General features: G+C 23.7%; 1 protein-coding gene across 16 annotated transcripts in view; it reads right to left on the bottom strand.

Annotated features, from left to right (window-relative positions):
- LOC8277614 (protein MICRORCHIDIA 1) overlaps positions 1-6,126 on the bottom strand; it is a 39,375-nt gene extending 33,249 nt beyond the window's left edge. For all 16 annotated transcript variants that reach the window (XR_007215959.1, XR_003080834.2, XR_003080833.2 and 13 more), the window contains exons 1-5: positions 5,428-6,126; positions 5,237-5,311; positions 4,052-4,086; positions 1,649-1,727; positions 1,453-1,542 (exon numbers count right to left, since the gene is read on the bottom strand). Coding sequence is in view for 3 of the 16 variants with exons in the window: in XM_002533613.4 (XP_002533659.2) it covers positions 1,453-1,542; positions 1,649-1,727; positions 4,052-4,086; positions 5,237-5,311; positions 5,428-5,674 (526 nt within the window). In the remaining 13 variants the exon portion in view is untranslated. The remainder of the gene's footprint in view (positions 1-1,452; positions 1,543-1,648; positions 1,728-4,051; positions 4,087-5,236; positions 5,312-5,427) is intronic.
- Positions 6,127-16,252: the final 10,126 nt, after the last annotated feature.

Raw genomic sequence — 16,252 nt, 5'->3', positions numbered from 1 at the left:
GAGATTCAAATAAGGGTTCTTTCGTGTCTGAACCTATGATTAGATCTTAGGCCAAGGAATCCAAAGCTTCTTCAAACAATTTTTTTCCAATTCTTGTTGCTGCATCACAATGAGCAACAATCTTGCATCATCCTTTTTTAGTAATGTTACCTTAGCATAATCATAACAGCTTGTATAGCATAAGGAATACATTCCGGGAACAAAACAGAGAAGCTACTATAGGAAATGCAGTGTATTCTTACAGTAAAATTGTAAGAGATATCCTTCACCAACAATTTGATTCCTTTCAGTTTTGCGTGCATTCGGTTTCTCTTGTGGAGGGAATACTATTACAGAAGTCCGGAATTGATTTAAAAGATCCTATGATGGAGTCCAACTGTAACATGTTGACAAAAGGCATGCCAAATTTGGTATGCCCAAGCACCTATCTCTTAGGCCTAATGATAACAAGTTTAGTTGAAAACTTGACTACTCTGGTACCCTTGTTATTTTTTAAGCAGTAAAGTCACAGGATCTTATCATTTTGGAAGCGGGAGTATTCTTTTTATCAATTTCCAGCTTTTCTGGTAAAGCTATCTGGATACTTACAGAATCTATACATTTACTTGAATTCTTATTTGTATAGGATAATATTACTTCTTTAAGATTTGTTAGGTAATCCAAGACTAGCTTTTGGAACCCAGTGGCCTAAAGTTTCAGAGTTAGTTTGGCTCTTTAAACCTTAAGTCAGCAATTTCTGTTACACACTTTTAAGCACACAAAAGTTCCTACGGTTTTTGCCTCTTGCATTTTGGACAGATGTGATATATATGAAACCATGATCTGATGCCTATGGAAGTTCTAAATGTGAAGCTTAGAAGCTCCAACATCTGAAATAGTTACAGGTTTCAGCCACCAAAGTCAACCTCTCAAGTCCCATCATCAGTTGCTTATTTCCAGTTTCTACCTGTTCCAAGGTTTAAATTGGCTCAAGACTAGTCCTAAAACCTGCAAGCTTCATTAATTACTGTTACAACTATTTCATATTAATTAGGAGCGTACAGCTATATATAATAGGAGAATACTTAGGGATTTACATAGGATTTAGTATTTGATTTGAATTCCTATATTAGAGATATAACTTGTACATATAGGTGTGACAATCGTTGATGAATATACAGAGAGAATTACTTTCACATTGAATATCTAAGGTTAGTTCACAATCACCTTAAGTCCTCCATGAGCACTCATAAGTCCAACTAAAAGTGGAACAACCATGTAAAATACAACACCAGAAAATTTTAATATTTACTCTGTCCAATAGTCTTGTTCGATTGCTTAGTCCTAAAACCTGCAAGCTTCATTAATCACCCTAAGTCCTCCATGAGCACTCATTTGTCCAACAAAATGTGGAACAACCAAGCAAAGTGCAGACATAAATCATAGAATATTATTAGGCAAGAAAATCCTTACATTGTCCAATAGTTTTGTTGGATTTCTTTGAAGAATAACCCAAGCTCATGCATTTCCGAATAGAATCAGGATCCATCCCACCACCATCATCTGTAAAGAAACATTAAAGAAATTAACTTTCATAATAAGTACAAGCCAATGCACGAAACCACATTCGGTAATCAAATAAAAGAAATTAATGCTTATTGATACATGCCTTGAAAAAGTAAAGCCGGAGAGTTGTCCTTCATGATATCAATTTTATCAACCTTCAGAAATGTTGCCCCATTATGAATCTGAAAACACATCCAGGCACATGAATGTACCTTATGCAATTAACTCATCCAAATATCTTGTTATAATTTATTCATGTAATTTATAATAAGCATATCTTGCTCCATAAAGACAGCTTTCAGGATCCTCAACTGAAACAACAGGGAAACAAATTCTACCCTTCCAACATTAAGAAAAAGAGACGGAGGAAGTTATGGGTAGTTATACGAAACCAAGAGATGTGTGATTCTGTTGCCTCATTTCTCTTACATAGACTTTCAGAAGATGCATCATTTCTTCCCTTAATATATCTGTTTTCTTTTATTAGTTCTACATATCAACTAGCATGGGATCCAGTAAGAATTTGGTGTACTCCTCGTGCACAATCATTCAGAGAAAACTCTCCTAATCGTATAGAAATCTAGAGTTCTAGAGTAGTTTATGAGAGACTAACCTAATGCAATAAGAAAAAAATTTTTACGATCACCTTAAAAGATAAGAAATTCTGGAATCCCCAAAAAGAATTGCACACCTCTCTTCAACTACAGCAAAGGACAACAAATAAAATGCACGCTCAAACACCACAAATTCCACCCCTAAAACCATACAAATGAGAGAGAGAGAGAGAGAGAGAACCCAAATATAGAACTCTAGAAATCCTCCCAATTATGTCACTTTTCCTTAAGGGTGCACTTGAAGGGATACTTTTTTTTGAAATTGTTGTAGTGAACTCAGGAAACCCGGCGGAGTTTGACCTTACCTATAGAAGCTTACCCATGCATCTTAGGATGCACATTTGACTCATTCAATCAGGACCGCGAAATAATATTATAGTATATTTAATCATGCCTGGAATGGAATATTTACGGAATCCCCATAAATAGGATGATCAAACCTTATTTCATGGCATTTACCTCTGGTAGGTTGGCTGGGTTGGTTCTCTCCGTCTATGAAATCGCATTTGACTCACCACCAGGACGGGGTCGAACCGTCATTCCAGGATTTGCAGTCCGATACATTTCCTTACCCTCATAGAAGAAGAAGAGTGAACTGATAGAAATAGAAAAATGGCTTTAAGGAGTTCTCACTTCTGGATATGGGTTTCAACTCCTAGGCCCTAGTGCATCTGCGAGAGTAAGATGCTAGAGTTTCTGGAATTGCTCTCCTTCAACAAAAAGAACACCAAAATCTTACCAGACCACCACCAATAGACTCGACATCACCCGATCCTTCCATTTCCCATTCACACTCCACAAACCTCTCTCCTCCTACCTTGATTTAGGACATCTCCCTGCTCTTAGATTTGGGTTGCCTGTTTCATTCTGCCCTTCCCTTGTGATTCTGACTTGTTTCTTAAAGGGAAGACCATGATATTCTAAATGTATTGCACCAATTCTTCACTTCTATGAGGCTCTAAATCAGTCCAAGTTATTAACTATGAGACTGATATGACCAAGTACAACACACGCAAAGAAATTGCTTTAAAAACTTTTTAAAAAAAATAGAATTCATATGAGCTCTAGTATTTTAATTGTTACAATAAACCATTTTTTATGTTCAGAAACAAATGACGTATTTTATGTTGTTACCTTGGAAGTTGGATTCTAAAATTCAGGTTGATGCTTTGAAGGTTTTTTAACTATCGTGTGCTTAACTTTATACAGTACTAATCTGTTGAATTTATTATGAATTTAAGGTCATAACAATTTTGAAATTATTAATCCTTTTGAAATTGTCAATCCTTTTGTGCATGATCTCTCTCACACGCCTGCACCCTGTACCCAGGCTCCAAGATCCCTTTGCACCAAATTGAGCCTTGCACCTTTAATAATTTTACATAATCCAAAGACCAAAAAGACTAAGAAACATTTGAAAAGACAATGAACAGCAAACAACTTAGAACAGCAGCAATAAACATGATAATGCAACTGACAAACTAAGGTACATGACTAGAAAGCCAGATTGTGATTTCTAAAGAGAAAGTAACCATAGAAAACGTCACAAGCAATGGACATCAAATGTGGCAATACAGTTATTCTCTAGAAGCTCTTCCTCACTTACAGTTCCAAAAGTAGTTGCCAAATTTAATTTATCAGCTAATACATGCTCAAATTACTAAATCTTTTGTTAAATAGCCCTATGCTCTTTTCTTGTAAACCAACAAAAAAGTCAAAGCTAGTAATTAAAAATCTATTAAAGCCAAGCCAATACACATTGCAAGACAGATCTTACATAACTACCTCAACAGCTTCTAAAATCAACTGAAAATGTCGAAGTATATTGCATCTATAGCAAAAACAAAATTTAGAAGTAAAGCTAAGGAAATGAAACTTGACTTGAATGATACCTCATCAACAGCATTATCTAGTAGCTCAGCAATTGCTGCCAAAAAAAAAATCATAAGTACAAGGAAAAACCACTACAGCAAATGAATATATCCCTATTTATACTTGGCATATATGATCAAGAACATAACAAAGAATTTTTCGTGATTTAGGTTTCATTTGTTTATAGAAAATAACTTGTCCATGGAAAACACTGTTTGAGAAAATAAAGTACTTCCCATTATTTAATTGCAATACCAAAGTCAAGACGAATTATTCTAGAGTTTGGAGCACCTAAAAGAATTCTTTCAGCAAAAATTCCATGATAATACTGGGACTCCATTGATCAGCCGCTAGCTAGCAGCTAGTGAACAAGTTTCTAGTGAGTTCCTTTATTTGGAAGTCTGTAGAAGACTATAAGTTTCTAGTGAGTTCCTATATTACATTGTTTTTAAAGGCATGAGGCGCATCACCGCGTAACTCTGAAGTGCACCTTACTGAAGTGAGGCACAAAAATAAAAGATAATATCAATACAATAAAGCTAAAAAGACTCTAACATAACACATGCGTAGAATCATAAACTTGACATCAATGTTTTTTAAATCCAAAAATAAAATAAATGCACAGATAAGCATACTTAGCATAAATGTTTACTAGATCCAAAACAGAAATTAAAAATGAGCATTTCTTTTTGTCCTTCTGAACAAAGAAACATATTGTTATTTTCCAAGTGTTTTTTCTTTTACTTGTAGAAACCCTTCTTTTCATTTCTTGAAGTGATTAAGTGAAGATGGGATAATGGTGCATCTTAATTTTATTTACCATCAATGTCCAATTCCAATCAGAAGTCAAGAACAAAATATTGGGTCTGATATTAGTGAAGCATGCCATCTTTGCGCTCACCAAATCCTCTAGAAGTGTGTGCCTTAGTGAAGTTGAGGTATGCCTTTAATAACTATGCTATATTGAAACTGAAGTCAGTACAATGTTCTCCAATCAGATGATTTTGGCAGGAGAAATGCAGCATTTCAGTCTTCAACAAACTCAAAGTCATAGTAACCCAGTACCCATGCTACATGCAAATGCAACTCTACAAGTGGCTCGAATTTAATTAATAAATGTGGAAGCATCAGTTCTCTAAAATAACGTACAAGGTCTGCATCATCAAATTAAAATATAAATTAGAATTTAACATAAAAAAAAATACCTCCAAAAGCCCATTTATGAGAAGTTGCATTTGAATGCAGAAACTTAGGATGCACACGTGCATGCTCCAATTGCCCTGCAAAATAGCAAAATCAACAATTTAGACTTACTTATGAAACAAACAAACAAAAGATAAATTATGAAAAAAAAAAATGAGTGAACAAATTGGATGACTAAGCACCGCGATTTGACCTTGAGTGGTAGCCATTCTAGGAGTGGAACCCACATCATAAGCCCCGGCTTTCCAGAAACTTCGGCACTCGAGACCCCGATGGTTTGGCGCCTGCGTTTGCGTTTGCGGTTGAAATCGGGGTTGGGGTTGGGGTTTTGTATTGGATTTAATGTCAGTAGTTGCAGCAACAGTAACGCCATCTTCGTCGTCACTACTGCTGTCAATTTCCACCACATCAATCGGTTGTCTACCCAATTTAGGAGGCATTTAATTAGGGTTTTAAGACGTTTATAACACGTATGGAGAAGCTGTTTCGATTTGAGAATCCTCCTGCTGCTCTGTCGTCCTTTTTCTTTTCTTCTTTTTCTTTTTCCAAATTTGGATGGAATCCCAGTTGAGTTAGGAATAGTATTAATATAATTGGTGTACTAAATAGGAAGTAGGGAAAAATTGTACTACTACTTGTTTTCCATAAGTGTTCTCTGTCCTTCTTTCCCTCTTTTCTTTTTTCCTAATTTGAAGGGAGTCCTGCTTCAGGCAGGAATAGTATTCATATAATTGGTGTACTAAATAGGAAGTAGGGAAATTCAAGTATCTGCAATTAATAAAAGGGTCGGTGGGTGGATCTTCCTGGTGATTTGCTGCGGTTTCTTTCTAAAGGAAAAGGAAAACTTATGGTTATTGCCGCGATTGGTCCTTCTGTAATAACTCCATTCTAAAATGGAAATTTTTCCAAGAAAAAGTCAATCTATATAAGGTCGCTTGGCAACTGAAATACAGTTGTCTTTTCTTAATAAAATACTTCAGTAATATTTATTAACTGTATAATTTAATTGAATTTATTAAAGTAATTAAAAGGAATGTAAATAAGCAATAATTATATTAATATGTTGATAAAATGAATTTTTCAAATCATTATGTTTAAAATATAAATTCTATTTCAAAATTTATAAATTTTAATAGTTCATGTAATATTGATATCATATTACTAAATTAATTTAAATAAGTTAATTAAATTATAAAATGGAATGAATGTAACATAATAATTTTATTATATATATTTATTATTATTTATTAAACTTGAAGAATTTACATTACACATTGTAAATATAAATATTAAAATATAAAAATATCTCAATCAAAACCTAAAAGAAAATTGTAAGTTACGAGAAGGATACAGTGTAATATTAGCCGTTTACCAGTACCGTTATTATTATTTTAATTATAAAATTAAATCTATAGATATAATTTAATAAGATTTTTTGATATTTGATATTTGATGTAAATATTTTAAAAATAATAATAAACTAACTGTTTTTAAATATTTATAATTTTTTATATTCCATTATTGTAGTAAAATTAAATTATTTTTAAAATATTTATTTATCAACTTTTAATATTATATAAACTAATACTATCAATATAATTGATATTATTATTATTTAGAATTAAAATTTATTATATAATTAAAAAGTAATTTATTAGATAATATAATAAAATTATAATCTAATTAAAAATTAATTAATTAATATAATATTAAAATATAATAAATATATTTTTTTAGAAGATCATTATCTAATTTAGTTAATTATTATCTAATTAAAAAATTAATTTATTAGTAATATATTATTTCTTAGGATTAGATTAAGTGTTTAATTAGGAATGTAATTTATTAATTAATAAGTTAATAGAAAAAATAAAATAATACATATAAGCTTGAATCCCATATATCAAAATAAATACATATATCATAACAAAGATTAAGCACACATATTAAAAAAATTTAGGCCTCTTAAATTTATATATACTAATCATTTTTTTATTATTTTAATTATAAAATAAGTTAATAGATATAATTTAATAAAGTTTTTAATTTTCAATATTAACTTATAATATTATTAAAAATAATAATAAACTAAATACTTTTAAATTTCCTTCTTAATATTTTTCTAAAATTCTCAAATTTAGTGCAATAATTTAAAAATTATTTTAAAAATATATATTAATTAATTTTAGTATTATATAACTTAATACTATAATTGATATTACTATTTTTAGATTAAGAATTAGTTTATTATTAAGTATAATATTAAAGTTATAATTTAAGATATTATTTTTTAGAATTAAAATTATTATTAATTAAAAAATTATTTTATTAGTTAATATAATATTTAAATATAATAATATACTATTTTTTAAAATAAAATTGGTATCATTATTTGATTAAAAAATTATTTATTAGTTAATACAATATTAAAATATAATTAATATGTTATTCCTTAGAATTAGAGTCCACGTCTAATTAGAAATATAACTTATTAATTAATAAATTAATAAAAAAAATTATAAAATTACATTTAATCTTAAATCTTATATGTCAAAATAATACACATATGAAAATAAAAAATTTACATATCAAAAATTAAGTACACATATCAAAAACAATTTAAGTTTCAAAAATTAATATATACTAATCATTTACCGTGTATTATATGGTTTATTATGTCAATTATAAAAAATCAAGTCTATAGTACAATTTAATAAATTTTTTATATTCCATATTAATTTAAAATATTTAAAAAAATAATAATAGACTCACTATTTTTAAATATTTATAAAATTTTATTAGTGTAATAAAATAAAAATTATTATAAAAATATATTAATTAATTATAATATTATAAAAATTAATACTATTAATATAATTGATATTATTGTCTTTTAGAAAAATATGTTAATTAATTCTAATATTATATAAATTAATACTATTAATATAATTGACATTATTCTCTTTTAAAAAATATATTAATTAATTCTAATATTATATAAATTAATACTATTAATATAATTGATATTATTCTCTTTTAAAAAAATATATTAATTAATTCTAAAATTATATAAATTAATACTCTTAATATAATTGATATTATTCTCTTTTAGAAATTAAAATTATAGTATAATTAAAAATTAATTTATTAGTAAATATAATATTTAACAGTATTATTTTCTATAATTAAAATTATTACCTAATTAGAAAATTAATTTATTAGGTAAGTATAATATTAAAATATAATTAATATGCTAGTTTTTAGAATAATTATTGTCTAATTAGAAAACTAATTATTATCTAATTAATAAACTAATTTATTATTAATATGTTATCTCTTAGGATTATAATTAGTATTTAATTATGAATTTAATTTATTAATCAATAAATTAATAACAAATTATAAAATTACATTTAAGCTTGAATCACATGTGTCAAAATAAGTACACATGTCAAAATAAAAATTACATATATCAAAAATTAAGCACACATGTCAAAAAGAAATTTAGGTCTCATAAATTAATGTATATTAGTCACTTACCCGTGCATTGCATGGTCGTTGTTATTATTTTGATTATAAAATCAAGTTGATACATACAATCTAATAAAACTTTTAATATTAAATATTTTTTTATAGAATTTTAAAAAATAATAACAAACTAATTATCTTTAAGTATCCTTAATTTTTTAAAATTTTAATATAATTAATATTACTATTTTTTAACATATTAATATAATTAATATTACTATTTTTTAACATATTAATATAATTAATATTACTATTTTTAGAATTAAAAATTTATAATATAATCAAATATTTAATTTATTATTAAATATAATATTAAAAATATAATTTTAAGATGTTATTTTCTATATTAGAATTATTATCTAATTACAAAACTAATTTATTAATTAATATAATATTAAAATATAATTAATATACTATTTTTTAGAATAGATTTAATATCATTATTCGATTAGAAAAATATTTATTAATTAATATAATATTAAAATATAATTAATATGTTACTATTTTTAGGATATAATTAGTATCATTATTTGATTAAAAGATTATTTATTAATTAATATAAAATTAAAATATAATTAATATCTTATCTCTTATTATTAGAGTCGGTGTTTAATTATGAATGTCATTTATTAATCAATAAATTAATAAAAAAAACTATAAAATTATATATAAGTTTCAATTTCATGTATCAAAAGTATCACATATGTCAAAATTAAAAATAAAATTTTAAAACAAATAAATTTAAAATTATCCAATCTATCTTTAAAAGACGAACCTTCTGTAAGCATGCTTAATTTTGAAACATCTGAATAAAATGAAAACTTTGAAATCAAAGATTTAGAAAGTCAATTTGTTAATGATATTTTTGAAATAAACAAAATATACAATAAAAGAGGATACAACAAACCAAGAACTAGACACTATTATCCTAGACCTACTCTTCCAGATGTTTTGTTTGAAGATATGATGGAGATTCTGTTTATGAGTGGAACCTTGATGGTCTATCAGAATATCAAATTTTAAATATGTTACAAGAAATGACCATGGCTTGTACTTCGTACAGAGCCAGATCTATAAATAACACTGATAAAAAAATTGCGCAAATGTTAATTTCTGGGTTTACTGGTCAATTAAAATGTTGGTGGGATAATTATACCTCACTAGAAGATAAATCAAGAATTTTAAATACAAGAAAAATAGTCATTAAAACTAAAAATCAAACCTCTGTTAAACTTAATGTTCCGTTTTTATCTGGTTTGAAATTTATTGTAACAATAATATTTTGGATTTTTCCTTTTAAAATATTTTTACAAATGATAGAGTTTCTAAAACATGGAATACAACCGTATGAAACAAACAAATAATCTCTGTTCATCCACCTTTAGAAGAAGTCAAAATAATTGTTCATGATCAAGAAATAATTGCCTCACCTTTTAAAAAGATAAGCTCTGAAAATGACAACAGACCTCCCTTATTAAAAGATATAAGAAACGTCCAAAATCAAAATAATTATACAAACCAAATTCTTTTTACAATTGCTTTACAACTTGACAAGATAGAGACATTTAACATAAATAATCAACAACCACCTAGGTCAGGTGGCATACCTATGAAATTTAATTTAAGCAATTTAAATATTTATAAACTACTTATATTTATAATAATATTATTAAATTACTATATAATTTAATTTTAGTTATTGATAGTGAAATAAATATTTATAATTAAAAGATATCATTTATTATACATTATAGTTAAATTATATAAAAAGTAATAATTGAATTAAATAATAATATATTAATATAGTGAAATAATTTAGATACGGAGTTGACAAATACAGTATTAATGAAGAAACCACGTTAATTTTGTATGTTAAAAATGAAATTTTTTATCAACTATTCAAATGAGATTAATACGAATAAATTTTTTATTTTAATATAATTTAATTTTAACATAAAGTAAAATTTATAATTTGTAACTAATTATTTTATTTATAAATTTAAAATTAAACTGTATTGAAATTTAATAATATGAAATAATAAATAAATATTTTTAATATATTCAATTAAGTAAAATCTATTGTTTTAATTAATCATTAAAAATAATTTGTGTTAAAAATAATTAATAATAATATTTAATTTAAATAAATTTAATATTTAGTAATAATCTTAAAAATTAAAAATATAATCTTAAATTACTAATTTACTCTATTAAATTTTAATATAACAGAAAAATAGAAAAACACTCTATCATTCAATTATTTACCTTTGTTATCCTTTATAATAATTATATCACGGACTCAAGTCAGTTTGAAGTCCGGATAGTATTCTGTTATCTATTATAAATAGGTGTGATTTAGTTCAGAAGAGGCACGCTTGAACTATCCTCCCTGCTATCTTTGTAATCTTTTCTCTTTGTAAAATTTTCTCAATAAAATTTTATACTATTTACTTACTTAATTCTCTTAATGAAAATTTACATTTACTTTCATCATCTGCATTACATGAACATATTAAAAAGAAATTTAAATTTTTGCATATAGGCATGGTTCAAATTGCTGTTAAACCTTTATTTAGAATTGGTTTAGACATGCCTATTTTTCTCTGTTTAAGAGATGCACGACATTTGAATTTTTCAAATTCACTTTTGGCAATGGCTGAATCAAATTTAGCAAATGGTCTTGTTTATTTTAATTGTTATCCAAATTTTTCAGTTTCGTTATTTTCTTTATGGGCACTCCTATAAAGAAGAAGTTATCGCCAGCTGATTTTGTGGATAACAAATCTAGACATTCTTCGTCATTGATTTCTACAAACAGGTTTGAAATTCTTGACAAAACTCCTTTACCTTCTACCCCTACAAAACCTTCAAACTTTTTACAAGCTGTTACCAAACCCGGTTCTTCTAAACCAGAACCACCAAAATACTTTACAAAACCACAACAACAAATCGTCACCACCTTGAAAATGGAATATTCAATGGAAATATAGAAAATCTCAATTATCAGCAAATGTTTCAACATATTTTCCCTTCTGAATAATTCTTTATTCCCGAAAGTCCCTACAAATTAAAATTTTTTTATGAACTTATCCTTTTAGATACCAACTCCATAGAAATTGAACATTCCTATGATCGTGACATGCCCGAGAAAATTTCCTATTCAAAATGCAGAATCTTAAAAATCCTTACTTTTTCAGATTGGAACCAAAACCCATACACTGCAAAGAAATTTTCTGTTATTTTTACACCTTCCTGTTACAATTACTTTGATTACTTAAAAGCCTGGTACAATACCTTTTACCTTCGAAATTGGAATCACTCTTGATCAAATAATAGAGAAATAATAAGAGAATTAAGTAAGTAAATAATATAAAATTTTACAAAGAGAAAAGATTACAAAGATAGAAGGGATAGCAGGGAGGATAGTTCAAGCGTGCCTTTTCTGAACTAAATCACACCTATTTATAATAGATAACAGAATACTATCCGGACTTCAAACTGACTTGAGTTCGTGATATAATTATTATAAAGGATAACAAAGGTAAATAATTGAATTGTTTTATCAAAAAGGAAAAGATACTTGTCTGCCACTTTGTCTATCATTATCTTCTCACATTATTGTTAAAAGGATAAGGTGTCACTAAATTTTTTTGTCATTTTGCATCATTGTCTTCTTTTGTTGGCCATAATGTCCATTTAGCCAAAAAGCACACTGTAATTATCAAGACCGTAGCAATCGTCTTCATTTTGTGGAGTTTAAAAATTATTTTAAAAATATATGTTAATTAATTTTAGTATTATATAACTTAATATTATAATTGATATTACTATTTTTAGATTAATAATTAATTTATTATTAAGTATAATATTAAAGTTATAATTTAAGATGTTATTTTTTTAGAATTAAAATTATTATTTAATTAAAAAATTAATTTATTAGTTAATATAATATTAAAATATAATAATATACTATTTTTTAAAATAAAATTGGTATCATTATTTGATTAAAAAACTATTTATTAGTTAATACAATATTAAAATATAATTAATATGTTATTCCTTAGAATTAGAGTCCACGTTTAATTAGAAATGTAACTTATTAATTAATAAATTAATAAAAAAAAATTATAAAATTACATTTAATCTTAAATCTTATATGTCAAAAATAATACACATATGAAAATAAAAAGTTTACATATAAAAAATTAAGTACACATATCAAAAACAATTTAAGTTTTAAAAATTAATATATACTAATCGTTTACCCGTGTATTATATGGTTTATTATGTCAATTATAACAAAATCAAGTCTATAGTACAATTTAATAAATTTTTTATATTCCATATTAATTTAAAATATTTTAAAAAATAATAACAGACTCACTATTTTTAAATATTTATAAAATTTATTAGTGCAATAAAATAAAAATTATTATAAAAATATATTAATTAATTCTAATATTATATAAATTAATACTATTAATATAATTGATATTATTGTCTTTTAGAAAAATATATTAATTAATTCTAATATTATATAAATTAATATAATTGATATTATTCTCTTTTAAAAAAATATATTAATTAATTCTAATATTATATAAATTAATACTTTTAATATAATTGATATTATTCTCTTTTAAAAAATATATTAATTAATTCTAATATTATATAAATTAATACTCTTAATATAATTGATATTATTATCTTTTAGAAATTAAAATTATAGTATAATTAAAAATTAATTTATTAGTGAATATAATATTTAAAAGTATTATTTTCTATAATTAAAATTATTACCTAATTAGAAAATTAATTTATTAGGTAAGTATAATATTAAAATATAATTAATATGCTAGTTTTTAGAATAATTATTGTCTAATTAGAAAACTAATTATTATCTAATTAATAAACTAATTTATTATTAATATGTTATCTCTTAGGATTATAATCAGTATTTAATTACGAATTTAATTTATTAATCAATAAATTAATAACAAATTATAAAATTACATTTAAGCTTGAATCACATGTGTCAAAATAAGTACACATGTCAAAATAAAAATTACATATATCAAAAATTAAGCACACATATCAAAAAGAAATTTAGGTCTCATAAATTAATATATACTAGTCACTTACCCGTGCATTGCATGGTCGTTGTTATTATTTTGATTATAAAATCAAGTTGATACATACAATAAAATAAAACTTTTAATATTAAATATTTTTTATAGAATTTTAAAAAATAATAACAAACTAATTATCTTTAAGTATCCTTAATTTTTTTAAATTTTAAAATTTTATTAATACAATAATATAAAAATTATTTATTAATTAGTTTTAATATTATAAATTAACATATTAATATAATTAATATTACTATTTTTTAGAATTAAAAATTTATAATATAATCAAATATTTAATTTTTTATTAAATATAATATTAAAAATATAATTTTAAGATGTTATTTTCTATATTAGAATTATTATCTAATTACAAAACTAATTTATTAATTAATATAATATTAAAATATAATTAATATACTATTTTTTAGAATAGATTTAATATCATTATCCGATTAGAAAACTATTTATTAGTTAATATAATATTAAAATATAATTAATATGTTACTATTTCTTAGGATATAATTAGTATCATTATTTGATTAAAAGATTATTTATGAATTAATATAAAATTAAAATATAATTAATATCCTATCTCTTATTATTAGAGTCGGTGTTTATTTAGGAATGTCATTTATTAATCAATAAATTAATAAAAAAACTATAAAATTATATATAAGTTTTAATTTCATGTATCAAAAGTATCACATATGTCAAAATTAAAATTCTATGTATCAAAAATTAAGCACACATGTTAAAAAAATATTAGAATTTAAAAATTAATATATACTAGTCGTCTACCCGTGCGATGCACAGCCATTATTATTATTTCGATTATAAAATCAAATTTATAGATACAATTTAATCAATTGTTCAATTTTAATATTGATTTATAATTATTTTGAAAATAATAGCAAACTAATTTTTTTTAAATGTCTTTAACTTTTTTAAATTTTATTTATATTATTGCATTGCTAAAATATTTATTTATTAATATTATCTTTAAATTAATACTATCAGTAAATTATTTTTAAAATATTTATTTATTAACTCTATTAATATATAAACTAATACTATCAATATCATTGATATTATTAGTTTTTAAAATTAAAAAGTATTATATAATTAAAAATTAATTTATTAATGAATATAATATTTAAAAATATTATTTTTACAACTAGAACTATTATCTAATTAGAAAACTAATTTATTAGTAACATATTATTTATCAGGATTATAATCAGTGTTTAATTAGGAGTGCAACTTATAATCAATAAATTAGTAAAAAAATATAAAATTACACATAAGCTTGAATTCTACGTGTCAAAAATAGTACACATATCAAAATAAAAATTCTACGTATTAAAAATTAAACACACATATCAAAAAAAAAATTCAGGTCTCATAAATTAATATATATTAGTCTTTTGCTCGTACATTGCACGATCGTTATTATTATTTTGATTATAAAATCAAGTTTACATATATAATTTAATAACTTTTGTTAATATTTAATATTGATTTATAATACTTTAAAAATAATAGCAAACTAATTATTTTTAAATGTCATTAATTTTTTAGAATTTTATTAGTGAAATAATATAAAAAAATTATAATATTTATTTATTAATTATAACATTATATAAATTCTCAATATAATTGATTTAGAATTAGAAATTATTGTATAATTACAGATTAATTTATTAGTGAATATAATATTTAAAAATAGTATTTTCTATAATTAGATTTATTATCTAATTATAAAATTAATTTATTAGTTAATTTAATTTAATTTAATTAATATGATATTTTTTTAAATAATCATTATCTAATTAGAAAACTAACCATTATCTACTTAGAAAACTAATCATTATTTAATTAGGAAACTAGTTTATTATTAATATGTTATTTTTTAGGATTAGAATGAGTATTTAATTAAAAATATAACTTAGTAATCAATAAATTAATAAAAAAAACCTATAAAATTACACATAAGCTTGAATCTCAAGTGTCAAAAATAGTGCACATGTTAAAATAAAAATCTTATGTATTAAAAATTAAGCACACATGTCAAAAAAATTTAGATTTTAAAAATTAATATATATAGATTATCACGTAATGGACTAACTAGTTTAATATGATATATAATATTCCAAGAGAATAATTGCGAATGCTTTTTAATTTTTTATTTAGTAATATCAAAGGTTATACTTATTATTTAATTTTTAATTTAACATTAGAATTAATAAAAAAATTATATAAATAAGGTTGTAACTTACTTTCTCTCTTTACATAAATTATTCTATAGTTTTTAAGTTATTTATAGCGAGTTTAAAAATTTATATAAAAAATTATTAAAAAATA

The sequence above is a fragment of the Ricinus communis genome, chromosome 5 (genome assembly GCF_019578655.1).
Source record: "Ricinus communis isolate WT05 ecotype wild-type chromosome 5, ASM1957865v1, whole genome shotgun sequence".
NCBI classification, from domain to species: domain Eukaryota; kingdom Viridiplantae; phylum Streptophyta; class Magnoliopsida; order Malpighiales; family Euphorbiaceae; genus Ricinus; species Ricinus communis.
This window is presented reverse-complemented; position numbering and strand designations above follow the sequence as displayed.